This window comes from Lepidochelys olivacea, assembly GCF_965140295.1.
Source record: "Lepidochelys olivacea isolate rLepOli2 genome assembly, chromosome: 7".
Classification (NCBI taxonomy): Eukaryota; Metazoa; Chordata; order Testudines; family Cheloniidae; genus Lepidochelys; species Lepidochelys olivacea.
The window spans coordinates 113,062,206-113,079,780 of NC_140417.1; the positions used below are offsets into that span (position 1 = coordinate 113,062,206).

General features: G+C 41.5%; 1 protein-coding gene across 6 annotated transcripts in view; it reads right to left on the reverse strand.

Moving 5' to 3' along the window:
* ATRNL1 (attractin like 1) overlaps positions 1 to 17,575 on the reverse strand; it is a 1,099,511-nt gene that overhangs the window by 743,444 nt on the left and 338,492 nt on the right. The window contains exon 19 of one of the 6 annotated variants that reach the window (XM_084633637.1): positions 13,484 to 14,258. The exons of 4 other annotated variants lie outside the window; for them this stretch is intronic. In XM_084633637.1, coding sequence (XP_084489763.1) covers positions 14,197 to 14,258 — 62 coding nt within the window. In that variant the 3' untranslated portion in view covers positions 13,484 to 14,196. Of the gene's footprint in view, positions 1 to 13,483; positions 14,259 to 14,327; positions 14,557 to 17,575 lie in introns of those variants that run through there. One more of the 6 variants, XM_084633636.1, reaches the window with a different exon arrangement.

A 17,575-nucleotide genomic window follows, 5' to 3' on the forward strand; every position in this document is an offset into this window, starting at 1 on the left:
ATATGAGGTGATTTTGGGCAATGCCAACATACTGGGCATGGACATTTTAAGAGGAAAGAAGGGAAGGATTAATGGGGAAAGATGGACTTTTGGAGTCAGTTCTGTTCCTCATGCCACCCACCTGGAAGAGGAAAGCCCTCCCCACTATTCTGTAAACTTACTTAGCAGCGCACCTGCTCTCCCGCCCTCAACAGTAACAAACATAAAGCAGTATAATGTCCCAGCTGAGGCCATAAGCCCTGTTACTGACCTGATCAAAGATTTGGAACAGCGAGGAATTTTAATTCGTACCCACTCTCGCTTTAATTCTCCTGTGTGGCCCATCAAGAAACCAAATGGCAAATGGAGACTCACTATAGACTATAGGAAGCTAAACAGTAACACTGGACCATTAACTGCAGCAGTCCCTAGCATAACAGATATTGTAAACACCATACAAACCTGGGATAAACCCTGGCTAGCAGTATTAGATGTAAAGGACATGTTCTTCATGGTCCCTTTGCAACCAGCTGACCAGGAAAGATTTGCTTTTACTTGGAAAGGTGTACAATACACTTTTACCCGAATGCCACAAGGGTTTAAACACTCACCCACTATTTGCCATGGGGCACTGGCAAAGGTCCTAGATGACCTTATACTGCCACACAATGTACAAACTGTGCAATACATTGATGACATCTTAATAGGTGGGAAAACCTCAGAAGAGGTACAGGAGGCTATGAATCAAATCAAAGGAGCACTAGAAGCCCTTAATGTAGAGTTACCAGCTGAGAAATGCCAAGGTCCCTCCCAAGAGATAAAATTCTTAGGTACTGTATGGATGGGAGGTAGGAGGTCTGTGCCTAATGACACTGTGCAAGAGCTAAATTGGGCACCCTCCCCTGAAAGTAAAGATCAATTGAGACAGATTTTGGGAACCCTGGGGTTTTGGAGAAAACATGTACCTGGCTTTGCCATTATAGCCAGACCATTGTACAATTTGTTAAAGAAAAGTGCTGCCTGGGAATGGGCTCCTGCCCATGAGGAAGCCCTCAGGCAACTGATAGGGGAGATACACACCTATCAGGCTCTGGGTCCCATACATCCTGAAGCCCCATTCCATTTGTACCTAACTGTGGGAGCCACTGGAATGTCTTATGCTCTCTGGCAAGACAGTGACACTGCTCCCAGACGACCAATTCAGTTTGGTTCCAAGTCATGGCAAGGGTCACAGGCTAACTACACACCTTATGAGAAGGTGCTTTTGGCAGCTTACACAGCCTTGAGAGAAACTGAGGAATTAACTCAGGATAAGGACATCACAATTCACACTCCTCTTCCAATCATTAAACCTATATTGGAAGGGAAAGAGTTACCACCTGGTGTAGCACAAAAGATGACTATCCAAAGATGGGCACTTTACATACACCACAGGGTAGGTAGTGCAGACACTGCACAAAACCCCACTATGATTCAGGAATCCCTATGGAAAGTAGGAATGCCTGATGAATACCGCCTACCTCCACAGCAGTCTCCCATTAAGGATGCTGCCCCATTTGATCCTTCTAAGCCTGAGGGAGTATGGTTCACTGATGGCAGTGCCAGGCTGGTAAAAGGAAAATGGAAGGGAAAAGCTACAGCAGTGCCTGCAGACACCTCTGCAGCACCCCTAACTGCTGAAATTGATGGGTCAGCACAACGTGCAGAATTGGCTGCAATTAAACTGGCCTGTGAAGCAGGAGCCACCGCAGTATATACGGACTCCTATGCGGTATGGGCAGGTGCCACTCAGTGGATCACTAACTGGAAAAATAACCACTGGGAAATAGGAGGTAAACCAGTCTGGGGACTGGAATACTGGAAGTGGTTATATCAGCATGCCCTGCAACAACCCCTGTCTATAGGACATGTCTCAGCTCATCAGAGGAATAATACCCCAGCTGCACAGTTAAACAATTTAGCTGATGCAGCTGCCCAGCTCTTTACCACACAAGTAGAATCGGAACGCTTATATTCATGGTTACATGATAATTTAGGACACACAGGAAGTGATGAGTTAGTGCGGCAAGCACATATCAGGGGGTGGCCTATCACCCACAGACAGGCTAGAGACCTGGTACAAGCCTGCACTATTTGTGCTGAGACTAGAAAACATATAGCAGAAGGACAAAGGTTTGCCAGGCTAAGAGATGGAAAAACACTATGGGCAACCTGGCAGGTCGACTATGTCGGACCACTGCCCACTACAAGGCAGAGGTGGAAATACATCTTGACTGGAGTAGAAATTGTTTCAGGGATTGGTTTTGCATATCCAACCCGATTGGCAACAGGGTTGTCCACAGTTATGGGACTAAACCGCTTAACAGCAATTGTCCCAATGCCTCAAGAAATCCAATCAGATAATGGTTCGCATTTTAAGAATAAACTTGTAAGGGAATGGACCCTTAACCATGGAGTCCAATGGACCTTCCACCTTCCATATCGACCTCAATCTAATGGCATGGTCGAGCGCTGGAATGGGTTGCTAAAGAATCACTTGAAGCCTACTGATGGCACATGGGGAGACAGACTGGACGAAGTGGTGCAGAGATTAAACAACAGACAGACTCCTACAGGAAGTCCAATCAGCAGGGGATTCTTCCCTACAGGGAAAGCTATCTCCCCCGCCAGAACACCACTGCACAGTTCCAAGTATGCTCCCGGAGATACTGTTGTGATTAAACACCCAGCCCTGGGAACCTTTACCTGCGTTTTGCATGCCTATAAAGAGAAAGGTGTATGGAGTGCCTTAAATGCTGATAAAAGGCTAATAACCATTACAGAGGCTTGGATCGCATCCAAGACCGGCTGACCATGTGATTTATTGCAGGAATGGTCCCATGGTTCCGAGCAACCTGCCAGCTAACCTGTCAGCAAAATGGATCATGCAGCAGACCTGTTTGATCACTAGAGACTACTATGGACTGTTGATATATTTGCCATTACTTATAATAGCAGGTGTAATTTTTGCTTTTGGTTTTAAAATAAGTTTTTTTGCTAGAACACGACCCACCAGAGATATGTTCCTGCAAGCCCTCATGATCCTTCTGTTGGCTCCAGTCACCTTGGCAATACCAGAACATCCTCTTCGGGGAACAATCCAAACCATCGCCTCAGCTGCTGGTGCTACAAATTGCTGGATGTGCACCTTGCTAGATTCAACCAATGGACTGGGACTTGAATTTGTACCACTCAGCCTAAATGATTGGTGGAACAAAAGCGACATCTTTCAGTGGGGACCAGCATGGTACACCAACAACCCTCGCAATGACTCGGGGGAGGTGAGACAATGGTATCGCACTGTTTGGGGACAGCCTGTGGAATATGTAACGGGATCATCTAAAGAAGTATACCCTATTTGTTTTGAAACTCAGGGTGACATACAAATGGGTAGTCTAGATAAGCAGCAATGTGCCCATACAATTGTATTTGATCAGAAAAGTGGGGGTTGGACTACCTACCCACCCATGAGCGACAAAAGGACTTTAAAATGTTGGAAAGGTCCCATCAATGGCACACTTGAACATAGACCCCTTTTTAGCATATATAATGCCACAATTGTTCCCCTGAATATGAGTAGATACCCTGAAAGCAGAGATTGGTATGACCAATCACTGTTCTTTATTCCCAGTTCCGGACACATTTATAACCCATTGCTAATCAAATCTATTAACTCCTTATTAGATCAGTGTAATGAAAATGGACTTTTTCGCTCAGATCAAATTTTAGAAGATTTGTTAATAGTTTTGCTCTGTACTAACATTAAGATGGGATATTGTGTTCCATATCACCAACCCATACCTAAACCTGAGGGGGGTAGGTGGCACAGAGGACCTTATTCACCTATTCTTAGTAAAGAACCTGGCTTGTTTTTTATTTGTGGGGACAAGGCATATAAATATCTCCCTGTAGGTTGGACTGGAAGGTGTTCACTGGGACATGCAGTACCCGAGGGACTAACAGTACACCCTCATGTTAATGCCCCCAGAATAACAAATCTGGGAAGTTTTATACACCGGTCCAAACGAAAGTTCACCTACAACCCCCTGATTGAACGGCCCTCTGGTTTTCACCGATTTACACGTGCACTTATACCTTGGTTAGGTATAACTGAGCTCGAGATGGCAATAGCAAACGTTTCTGGACAATTGGAAATTGCTCTGAATCATACTGCTGATGCATTAGGGCTTTTAAATGAACAACTTCAGTCTGTGGCCCGATATGCTCTGCAGAACAGAATAGCACTGGACGCTACCCTAGCCCAGCAAGGAGGAGTGTGTGCTGTCATCAACCAATCTTGTTGTTTTTATGTAAATCATTCAGGGCAAATAGAGCAAGATGTGGTTGCTATTAAAGGTGCAGTTAAAATTTTACATGCAGTGGCTGAGAATGGACAAACCTCATGGATGCAATGGTTAGCTCAACACTTGGGATTTTCCCTCTCCCCGTTTTTACATTCGGTTGTGAATACTGTTTTAACCATTTTAATTATTGTAATTGTTTTTTGTGTAACTTTATGTATTATGAAGCGTTTGATTCAAACTGCTCTTTCCTCCACGCAAATCAGATACCTAGAGCTAAAAAGGGATCCTAACCAATTCCGCGAACCCTCATCCTCTAATTTGGTTGTTGGGTATTTCTAGATTTCCCCAAGGAGGGCAAGAGGTGCTGGCATCACCGCCACCTTGCAATCTGGGATGTAGTGTGGTGCATCAGGGGGTGGAATGTAGCCAGACAGCCGCCCCCCCCCCCTCAGACCAGCATTGCTGGAAACACAGGAGGAAGCAGGAACAGGGCACTTAACATATATTCCAGCCCAGCCTTTGAAGCTGTGAAAGCACAGGTGTGCTGCTACAATGTGCCTCTGGGAACAGATACAAGGATTAAGCTCACAGCAGGCAGAGGCCCTGTGACAGACATGGCTCTTAGCCCCTACTAAATAGCATGATGCACACACACCAACATCCTAGGTGGGAAAATATTTACCCTGATAAAAGAAATGTCCAGTAGTCGAAACTTATTGTTTCTCTCCCTTGCAAGTGTAAACTACTCTTGCAAAAGCTGGCGTCACCCCGACAGACCAGCCTCAATTTGGCATAAGAAAGGAGAAAGAGAATAAAGGAGTACAGAGGTATAAGTAGGGGACCTACAGCACCATGATTTTTGAGTGCTTTTCACTATCTACCTGCTGGTCAGATAAGTGACAGCCTCCCAAGGCTTCTGCAGCTAAGAGGGTCCCTACGCCTTGTCCCTTATTCGTCTTTTCGCGGAATTGAGTGACCGATCCTGGCTTGGCACCGCTGGAATCGAGAGATGAAAGGAGGGTAAGAAGCACCCACACCTGATCTCCTATCTTTAGTGTACACATATTTTGACATAGAGCTCTATACTTTGTTTTTCTTTTCTTTGGGATTGTGGCTTCAGTTTTGTAACTTGTTTGTGTGTCTAACATCTCTACATTTAAATAAGTAGGCACTAGCAATTTTGTAACCACATGATTAGAATCTAGCTTAATAAATTTTGGTAACCATTTATGCATAAGCCTGACTTGTTTTCTCTGGTTTACTGTAAAGCAGCCAACACAATTAAAGAACCTCAGCCGTTTTGGCTCTAAAGCCTGGCCATTAGGTGAGAGTACTAAGAGCCTAGCGTTGAGTTGTGCCGCCTCCACGGGGCAAACTCTTGGGGCACCTGTCAGTCAATCCTGGCTGCCCGCTGCGAAGGAGCTCTGAGCTCTAGCAGTTAAAGTCACGGGTGGTTAGGACCTTGGGGCATCCGTCAGCCTAGCCCGGGCTGCCCGCCGCGAAGGGACAGTGCGTCCTAGCGGTTAAAGTCACGGATGGTATAAACGGGCATAGCTGGCACCTCACCAAACATCCTTGGCCGTCGGCTAACAAGGTTACAGCGGACAAGAAGCTGGATACAAGTCAACAGTGTGCCCTTGTTGCCAAGAAGGCCAATGGCATTTTGGGATGTATATGTAGGGGCATTGCCAGCAGATCATGGGACATGGTCGTTCCCCTCTATTCGACATTGGTGAGGCCTCATCTGGAGTACTGTGTGCAGTTTTGGGCCCCACACTACAAGAAGTAGGTGGAAAAATTGGAAAGAGTCCAGCAAAGGGCAACATAAATGATCAGGGGACTGGAACACATGACTTATGAGGCGAGGCTGAGGGAACTGGGATTGTTTAGTCTGCGGAAGAGAAGAATGAGGGGGGATTTGATAGCTGCTTTCAACTACCTAAAAGGGGGTTCCAAAGAGGATGGATCTAGACTGTTCTCAGTGGTAGCTGATGACAGAACAAGGAGTAATGGTCTCAAGTTGCAGTGGGGGAGGTTTAGGTTGGATATTAGGAAAAACGTTTTCACTAGGAGGGTTGTGAAACACTGGAAAGGGAGGTGGTGGAATCTCCTTCCTTAGAAGTTTTTAAGGTCAGGCTTGACAAAGCCCTGACTGGGATAATTTAGTTGGGGATTGGTCCTGCTTTGAGCAGGGGGTTGGACTAGATGACCTCCTGAGGTCCCTTCCAACCCTGATATTCTATGATTCTATGAACACTGATAATGAACAGTAAGAAAGAACTGAAATAGGGGCAGGGTGTCTCTACCTCTTTATACCTCAGCTCAGAACACTAGGGACATCAGTGCACAGACATGGCCACCTGTCATAAATATAAAGGGAAGGGTAAACCCCTTTGAAATCCCTCCTGGCCAGGGGAAAGCTCCTCTCACCTGTAAAGGGTTAAGAAGCTAAAGGTAACCTCGCTGGCACCTGACCAAAATGACCAATGAGGAGACAAGATACTTTCAAAAGCTGGGAGGAGGGAGAGAAACAAAGGGTCTGTGTCTGTCTATATGCTGGTCTTTACCGGGGATAGACCAGGAATGGAGTCTTAGAACTTTTAGTAAGTAATCTAGCTAGGTATGTGTTAGATTATGATTTCTTTAAATGGCTGAGAAAAGAATTGTGCTGAATAGAATAACTATTTCTGTCTGTGTATCTTTTTTGTAACTTAAGGTTTTGCCTAGAGGGGTTCTCTATGTTTTTGAATCTAATTACCCTGTAAGATATCTACCATCCTGATTTTACAGGGGGGATTTCTTTATTTCTATTTACTTCTATTTTTATTAAAAGTCTTCTTGTAAAACACTGAATGCTTTTTCATTGTTCTCAGATCCAAGGGTTTGGGTCTGTGGTCACCTATGCAAATTGGTGAGGCTTTTTATCCAACATTTCCCAGGAAAGGGAGGGTGCAAGTGTTGGGAGGATTGTTCATTGTTCTTAAGATCCAAGGGTCTGGGTCTGTAGTCACCTAGGCAAATTGGTGAGGCTTTTTACCAAACCTTGTCCAGGAAGTGGGGTGCAAGGTTTTGGGAAGTATTTTGGGGGGAAGGACGCGTCCAAACAGCTCTTCCCCAGTAACCAGTATTAGTTTGGTGGTGGTAGCGGCCAGTCCAAGGATAACGGGTGTAATATTTTGTACCTTGGGGAAGTTTTGACCTAAGCTGGTAAAGATAAGCTTAGGAGGTTTTTCATGCAGGTCCCCACATCTGTACCCTAGAGTTCAGAGTGGGGGAGGAACCTTGACACCACCACTATGGATATGGTTAGGGAAAACTCTCTGGCACCAGTACACAAGACACACACACACACACCCCTAGTGTAATGGACATATACAATCATTCAAAGAAGAACCACAATTATCTTTTCAAACTTCCTGAACAAAAAAAAATCCTTTACCAGTAGAAAAAAATAATACAATTAAATTATATAAACTGCAGAAGCATTCATACAGATTTAGAAATCAGTTATAAGATTAAGACGATTAACTTTGAGTGAAAATAAATGATTAACTGCGAATGGAGGTATTTGAACCACTTTTTCCTGGAAAAGCAAAAGGAAAAGAAATAAATGGCTAAGAAAAAAGGCAACTCCTATCACTATAAAAAAGGTTTAAAAAATTCACAAGACTCTGTCAGCATAATTTTGAGAGACAAGGTGGGCAAGGTAATAGCTTTTATTCGTCCAACTTCTGTTGACAACAGAGACAAGCTTTTGAGCTACACAGAACTCTTCTTCAGGTCACCTGAACCAACAGAAGTTGGTCCAATAAAAGATATTACCTCATCCTTGTCTCTCTAATATCCTGGAACCAACATGACTACAACAACCCTGCAAAAAGCATAATTTTGAGACTATTAAAGTCTATTTTAATCATTTTGCTTTATTATCTATAATTAAAATGAGGACATTGCTTAGTTTTCTGTCATTCTCTCTTCTTATTAAACCACAACTATATTGAAGTAACATTAAGCACTTGACATAATCCCACTGATAAGTTACATCCATGGAAGAGCAATATGCAAGTAATTTGTAAATACACAAATTGCATCAGGACTGTTTTTCAGAGGTGCCAAGCACCTGTAGCTCCCATGGTTTTCCATTGAAAAAGTGGGTGCTCGGCACATGTGGAAATCAGGCCCCTACTCTTTTACCTATTTATCCTTCCAGGGAAATTATTAAATGAAGTAATAGCTGTAAACCCATGCTGTCACATGGGTTTAATTCGTAAAGTTGTGCATGTAAAAAAGCCAAAAATGGCTGAGCACTTAAAAATTGGATAGCAACAGACTTTGAATCCCAGTGATAACTGGTGATGTTCTAAACAAAAAGAGTTCTCAACCATGTTTGAAGTTGTTTTAATTGCTTTACACTGACTCAGACATTCTGGTCTTCGGAGTGATGTTTGTAGTTATTGTGGGTGCTGGTTGTGTCTATGGGGGAGTTGTGCTAGAAGATTTCTGTGGATTTCCGTGGGTGGTGAAGAAGGGGTGTGTGCTGCCATGAGGGGATGTGTGTCTTTGGAGTTGGTGTGTGATGGGGTTTTTTTTTTTCAATTAAAACTTAACAGTAAGACACACTAAAAAATGAAGTTCCAGGTATATCTAGAGCTAGCCTGTCCCATTCATATAATAAAAGTAATCTCGGATTATTTTATCTTTCCTCAACGACTGTGTATGCCGGAAGAGCGGTTAAGCAGAAAAAACTGAAGCCAGCAAAGTTGCTTCAAGGGACAATATTTACAAAACAAAAGCAAAACATTAATATAAGGTGAAAAGGAAACAAAATTCCCCAGTTTGCAGTTCAACCTATTCCCATGAAACTTGAATGTGGACCCTAATTTCCCAAAGGCATTCCCGCTCACTCAACCAAACAGTTGTATTATAGTCCTTCTCATGAGCATCTGTGCAGGGGAGGAACCTAAACTAAGGCCGAAACCCTTGTTAAACACTAAGCAGGTAGTGCCCCTATATCCTGTTACACACACTTTTTAGCAGTTCTGGTAATATTTTCTTCACTTTAGAATATCAAAACACTTTCCATGTACTGTATATTCTTTCTTCTTTGACAATTAAATGACATACCTAGACACCTTACTAACTCGACAAATAGTTCTGGAAATAAAAGAGAAAACTTGGTAACATGGAAACAAACACTTTATATTGTGATGAATCCCTGTTAAGTACCAGAACATCAATATAATGTTACTGTAAATAATACAATTATGTTTCCAAACACTGTCAATAGTGTTCAGAAGCATTGCTAGAACTCAATTTAGAAGCACGAAATATCAATCTGAATTTACTGGTAACTGTCTCAGATAAAAACTGTCACTTCATAAATGATTTCAAATGAATTAACAGGTTTCCCATTTGTCTGACTTTAGTCCTGGTAGAATCATAAATTGTTCACCTGAGAAATTTGCAGAAACCCCTCACAGGAGTCTACAGCCTGTTCCATTGAAGACTCCTTGTCACAAGCTGGCAAAGGCACCTGAGATCAGTCTTGCTCGCAACCGACTGATAATTAGTGACCCCAGCTGAAGGTGCTAGGGACATTTAATTATAATAACTACTTCCAGCTGTGGGGAGAGAAAAAGGGTTGAGAACTCAGAGTTTGCGAGGACTAGGAGTCAAAAGCAGTAGGAGAGTACTGCTAGAGAAAGTCATGACTTGCTAAAGAGCTGGGGCTGGCCTCCTGAGAACTCAAAATATTACAAACAAAATGCGAGCAGATACACATGGTGATCAAGTTTAGATTCACTGGGACACATTTGCCGCATGGGCCTGAGGTTTCAGTTCTTGACAAAAAGGAGTTAACAGTCATGGTGTCCTCAAGCAGGGAGAGCCCTTGACTCTGAATTACTTCTCATTGATGTCAACTTGGCCTGAGTTTCTTGACCTTCAGAGCGTACAGCAAGGTTAATCTATTTATGCAGGCTTTCCCCCTACCTGAAGTTGCCTTAGTAGTTTGTTTCATGTGGGGTGCCTTCTGTCAGTTTGTTATTTTAGAAACTATTTTTGGTAATAGTTTTCCATAGATATAGAGGTTACTGTGGGTTTATTTTAATTAGATAAGGTTTTAAAAATGTAAACATGGGGGGGTGGAGGGAGAGAAAGGATGGAGAATGAATACAGCACAAATCCCTTCACAGTAAGTTCTACAATCTCTTGCTAATAATGAGAGGATGACAGGAGACTAAAATAAATAGCTCATGTAAAAGAAAAAAAATCAGTACACTATACAAGTGTTATAGACATATGGAACATAGGTTCAATATAGATAATTTACTTCTGAGAGACAGACAATACTGCACCTACTAGAAAACAGCTGCTTAATCCTCTCATTTATTATTATCTTGAATAACAATAAAAGTGGAAAAACAGTAATGAGGATTCCAAGGGATTTAAAATAATTTAATTTTTCATGCTAACTACAAGCTCAGTCTCCAGGGGAAAAAGGAAATATGTCTTGAGGTCAAGATCAAATAAGTTTAAAACTGTGGATGTGGTTACTGTCCCTCAAAGCATGAACCTCCCACAACCCTGGACTCCAAAGGATCAGGGATCTACATGTGGGGAGACTGAAAAGAGTAAGCAGCATCAGATCTGTCCAAAGCCACCTCAACCAGGAAACTGTTTAAATGGTAACATGGTGCGAGGCGGCTTCATTAACTTTTCAACAGACCCCTCACTGTGCTGTGGAACTGAATGGGACAAAAAGTCAGTGGGATGAGAGGTGCATGGATCAGAAGTTCTTTTCCTATTGCAATTTATTTTATTTATTTACTCAAAGAAACATAGGTACTTCCTCTTTTGATAATAATTTTTTTAAATTCTAAAATATATTAAGGAAAGCACTGGTCACAGCTCCATAGTTAAAGATGAGTCTGTTTTGCACATAAAAGTAGGAAAACACCCACTTTCTTTCATATGAATACAGAGTACGCTCCCCCAAAAATTACAGCACTTATTCAATTTTACAAGTAAGCTGCTTAATTGGTCTCTTAGTTAAAATTCACTTTAAATTGTTCTTTTAAGGAATTACGTGCAGCGCCAGAATATTTTTTTGGTCCTGAATTTTCTTAACAATGAAACATAAATGCTTCAGTTTCCCTAATATTGTAACTAAAAATTACTGAAATTTCATGTATTGCGTATATTTGAAAACAATGGCTAATTGCAATTTTTTCCATGTTTCTTCATAGCTAAAAATGTCTCCTTCAACAAGTATATTGTACAGAATTCCAAATGGAACTGCCCTTTTTCAAAAGGGTGTCGCCTCCCATTGATTTCAATGGGATTGAGACCACTGATTGCTTATTATTATTTTTTAGTATTTGTAGTATGACTGTTCTTAAACGTGTGGCTACTGGCTTCACTCTCATTGTAAGTAAAGGGAGGCAATAACCCTTTTGAAAGAGTGTACCTAGTGAGAACTGTCATAAATATAAAGGGAGGGTAAACCCCTTTAAAATCACTCCTGGCCAGAGGAAAACTCCTCTCACCTGTAAAGGGTTAAGAAGCTAAAGGTAACCTCGCTGGCACCTGACCAAAATGACCAATGAGGAGACAAGATACTTTCAAAAGCTGGGAGGAGGGAGAGAAACAAAGGGTCTATGTGTCTGTCTATATGCTGCTTTTGTCGGGGATAGAACAGGAATGGAGTCTTAGAACTTTTAGTAAGTAACCTAGCTAGGTATGCGTTAGATTATGATTTCTTTAAATGGCTGAGAAAAGAATTGTGCTGAATAGAATAACTATTTCTGTCTGTGTATCTTTTTTGTAACTTAAGGTTTTGCCTAGAGGGATTCTCTAGGTTTTGAATCTAATTACCCTGTAAGGTATCTACCATCCTGATTTTACAGAGGGGATTTCTTTACTTCTATTTACTCCTATTTCTATTAAAAGTCTTCTTGTAAGAAAACTGAATACTTTTTCATTGTTCTCAGATCCAAGGGTTTGGGTCTGTGGTCACCTATGCAAATTGGTGAGGCTTTTTACCAAACCTTGTCCAGGAAGTGGGATGCAAGGTTTTGGGAAGTATTTGGGGGTAAGACATTTCCAAACAGCTCTTCTCCAGTAACCAGTATTTGTTTGGTGGTGGTAGCGGCCAGTCCAAGGACAAAGGGTGGAATATTTTGTACCTTGGGGAAGTTTTGACCTATGCCGGTAAAGATAAGCTTAGGAGGTTTTCATGCAGGTCCCCACATCTGTACCCTAGCGTTCAGAGTGGGGGAGGAACCTTGACAAGAACAATAGGAACTTGTAGACATTTTAAAAGAAGACAGCTCCTCATGAGTTTCTCTGAAGGAAAATATTTTTAGACACCAGCCTCTGGTGACAAATAAACCTCCAGTTATGAAAAATAGTTTCCAATATTCCTGTGATCTCATTATTTTGGAGCATTTTTACCTCCTCATGATCAGAGGTGGAAAAATATCAAATGCATCTTTAAAAAAAAATCATTTCTTCTAATCTCGGTCCACAAACACTAAACTGCCCTAATCATAATCCTGTAGTTATTGCATTCTGTCACTACTGGGCAGAGATACGGTTGTATGCGCTCCCTAACTGTGCATTTCCATACTTTAACGTGTTTGGATTTCTTTTAAGTTTAACCTTAACTCTGAATTTCCTAGGTTTACATTGCTTAGTTTGGGGATAACTACAACATCCCTGCAATGTATATTACCCTACATTTTAAATTTTGTGTGTATAATTTAAAATATATTTTTATTAACTAACTCCATTTTAATATAGTTTTTGTCTGTAAATATGTACATAAAATTATATACTTATATTCTAAGATTAATAATCCTCTAAAAATAATCTACTCAGGGGAGTGACTCAGTATTTGTGTATAGCTACAATGCTGAGTACAATGTGGTTACAATCCCTAATGGGGCCTCTGGATGCTATGTTAATATATTATCATTAATATTTCTATTAGAGTAGGGCCTGGAATTCAATCAAACATTGATTGCCCACCACGCTAGGTACTGTACACACAAGCAACATGGAAGACAGAGTTTGCAGTGCAGGTGTCAGGCAAGAGAAAACAGGTGAATGAGACAAAGAAAGGTTGGAAGTTGGTGGGAAATAAACAGAATTTAATATAGATGCCGAAATCCATGATAAATATTAAATACAACTACAAAATTTCTAGAGAAGACTGACATATTGTTTCACAGGGCCCTTCTGTGAACATGGTTTCAGAAGTAACTCCTGTACAAATGTATGTTTTTCAGGGACCTCTTTTTAAGCAGACTCCGCAGTTTAAGTCAAATTTATTTTTGTGGATGTTGGTTTATTTTGCCATCACTGACATTAAAAGGATACAGTGTCCTCTGAAATCAGCAGGAATGCTAAAAGTAATGCAAAGGCAACTATTAAGGCACGGCGCCACACTCCACTAATATTAAATGAATACATTTCAAATCATTACTGACAGTAGAAAAAGTAGTGTTCACTGTCTGGGGGAGAAAGACTAAAAAGCTGGCCATAAATTTTTTGGCAGACATCCAGTGTTTTTTCAATTCACAACTTCAGTGAAGTGATATTATAAATACAAGGACATATATACAATTATATATTCTCTATGGAGAAGACAATATGCCCTTTATCTCTCCATGGTCAAACTGGTAAGCCTGCATGTCCACTGACAGCAACGGAAGGGGCTTTTTCCCCTCAGAGAAAGGGCTGCCAGAATGGGGCCCCCTTTTTCTCTTTAATGCAGGAAGAAGGAGGAGTAATAGAAATCTATAGAACACCAGTCTCTAATAAATGCTTAAGTCCATGCAGGAATAACAGATGATCCACTTTCAGGATTCCATTAGAGGGGCAGCACATAACAAGAACCGCCATGCCCAAAGGCTGTCCTTGGGGTTTCAGGTTCTGTGGGAGAGAAGGAAGGAGTCAACAATAAAAAACCTTAGATGTTCTTTGTAGGTGTAGTAATTTATTAAACTGAAAATGGTACTGTAGGTCAGAAAAGGAGATTTATATTCAAGGTGGAGGAACTCTTCTCTGGACATTTATTGGTGGATTATGAGCATTTGCCACCAGCAACCCATTCTCACATTGTAACGGCTTGAAGTGGTGGTGATGAGTCGAACGAAATTTTCTGCCAAGCAGTTCTTAAAATGACTAGATGTCATCAAAAAAAAAAAGTGTTCTTCATTTATTTTCCAAGCTGTAGAAATAAATATGCATTTCTCATATCCACTCATTCAGGGTGATATTTTCTGGCGCTTAAACTATGAATGTGTGTGGCAAGTAGTCTACTGGTGCAGAACAGATAAAAATGTTCAAATATTCATCTATGAGCCATGACAAAAGTAATAAAGTGTGAATGCTTTTCTTTTGTTAAGCTATTGTTACGTACATTTCTGTGAACAAACAAGCAACAAGATTAACTAAAAATAATATTTTAACAAGTAAATAAACTCATTTATATTAATATCTCATTAAAATGCACCTTTTAGTAATAATATTAAATAATCTATCTCCCTTAATTTTCCAATTAATTAGACTGAAAACAAGGTCTGATTTAGATATTCATTTTCTTGTTTTACACTCAAACTTTCAAATACTTTAAGTCCGATAAAATGCCTGCTCATGGAAATTGAATTTTTTTTTATTGGCTAGAAGGAAAACACAATTTCAGAGAAAGCTACTTCTATACGATATTGAACTGACATATGGCAAATAACATTATGTTTATTTAATATAAAATTTTATAGACCTACCTCGAATGACAACTAAATTAAACACAGTGCTTTTGTTGTCCCTGCACAAACGGAAGTGGTATGGCTTTCAGATAAATGCAAAAAAAAAAATACACTTGAATAATATACAAGTGTGAGGTCAAGACAGACTCTTCACTCATAACTCGTGCCATTTTTAAAACAAAGGTACAACTTTTGCAATGTTAGGGATGTCAATTTTATTTCTGAATTTTCCGTCACTGTCTTATGGATTTTAATTAAATTTCTTTTTTTAAAAGAAAAAAAAATACTTTCCTGGATTGTTGTAAGACAGAAGTCTCCAGATAATGGAGTATTTTAAATTTTGCATATTTACAGCATTATCAATCCCTACACAGGCTACACACTCATAAGTGATAATGAAGTGCACATTAATGCAGTTTCCTATTAAGTCTTCCATAGCAAGGCCTACTTGCCCCTCTCAAACGACTGGAGATTGGAGACCAATATCTCTTATGCAGAGGCCCTTTGCCTCCTGCACTGGTTCCCACCTCTTTCCTAGCCCATTTCCTGCTTTAATAATATTATTTCAACTTTAAAAAATTGTCATTGAAATGTATCAACTCAGGCACACAATATACTCACTCACTATATACTATGAAGATAAATGATAATGAAAGAACTTCAATTAAATTGGGGGTGCAGCCTTTTCTGCAGATCCCAGTGTCCTTAGCCCTACTATTAGCTGATAGAGCACCTGTGCCTTTGCTCCCCTATTTTCCTTTCTTTTTGTCTCTCTCCTCCCATGTAACACACAGGCACAGAGTAGCCAACTACATGCAGAACATTCAAGCTTCAACCTTCAAATGAGATGAAATCAATGGCCCTCATCATACACCAAGCACACCATCTTTTACTTTACCATTGTCCTCTGGGATTCATGGGGAAGCAGAAAGCTACTGTTTGCATCTATATGTAGGATCTGATGGAATAGAAAAATAATCTAGCCACAACTCTGAAACAAGGTCCATCTGATGTCCAATATCTTGAACCCTGCCAAATGGATTCAGGAAAGCCCCTCCTGATATGTCACTTACTCTATGTCATGTCTTGATATATAAAAAGAGATGAACTGCACCCATCAGACAATGCTTGCCAGTATGAGGAAGCAATCATCCAATTATCTGCACTCTCACTCACAAACACCTCTCATGCTATCAACATATAGTTTATTTTGTGGCCAGAAAACCCATACCACCTACCACCCAGCCCTGAATACAGTCCAGACACTAGCTTCTCCCAGTTCTCTCCAACCATCATAACAATCTTGACTGTCTACCCTGCAATCAGTACCAGGCCACTTCATTTCTTGTCCCCTACACCACTGTTTCTGAAACTTTTGAACACTGTCACCCATTAGGAAAATGAAACCAATCATGACCATGCTGCAACCCTGCAGCCCCTCCCATCCTTGGAGTCTCTCCTCTGACCAGCGAATGCCCTCACGCATTGGAAAATACTGCCCAACACACAGTGATTAATTTGTAATGAAAGAGGTGCCAGGGCTCAAGTAATTAGGAGCCAGGGCTCAAGCAATTTTTTCACTTTCATAACTTATTCAGCAAGCCCAGAAGTGTTAGGGCTATGAACTGCCAAGTGTGGAGGTGCTGGGGCTCAACCCTGGCACAAATTAAGCACTGCTGACACACAGGATTATTGGAAGATGAAGAGCAAAACCCTAAGAGCCTGTACTCCCATGAAGAGGTATTGTCCATAATGCTAATGACATTGCTAACCACTAGGAAGCTCAGGGTGCATCCTGCAATCTCAAGGGGAGCAATCGGAGGCTATTAGCCCATCATAGCCCCAGATGGATTGGCCATTGCACTGAAGAATTTACACCGAGAAATTTATGACCCTGAATGGTGGACTACTCAACTAGTCTAGCTGTTCAGTCTTCAGTGTAATATCGCAGGAGGGGCTTTGCATGGCACTACTGCTATTTCTTTTCAGAAGTGAAAGTGGGCCGGTACGGCGTACCAGTAAGAAGTGGCTGCCAGTATGGGCCCGTACACAGCTGACATTAAAGGACCCTCCTTAAAGCGTTGCCGCAGCAGCACTTTAACATCACTGCCCCTTTTACCCCCCACCCTGGGCCACTTGGGGGGGGAGGGGTGCAAAAGGACCAGGAGGCCTGGCAATTTAAAGGGCCCGGGACTCTGGCCGCTGCCGCAGACAGCGTGGGCCGGGCAGCGCTGAAGGGCTGGCTGGGGGACTGTTACCCCCAGCCCCACCCCGTCCGCCTGAGGCCTTGCCCCTTCCATGGGCCTGGAGCCAGGCCCCCCGTACTGGTAAGACTTTTAAATTACTTTTATCCCTGTTTCTTTCTCTCCTAGCAGTACTCTTTGATGTCTGTATTTCCGAGTGGTCCAAGAAGTTTGTGCTTGCTGCTCCAACTTTTAGCACTCTGCACTACCTCCAAGCTGCTACTCAGTAAACAGCTAT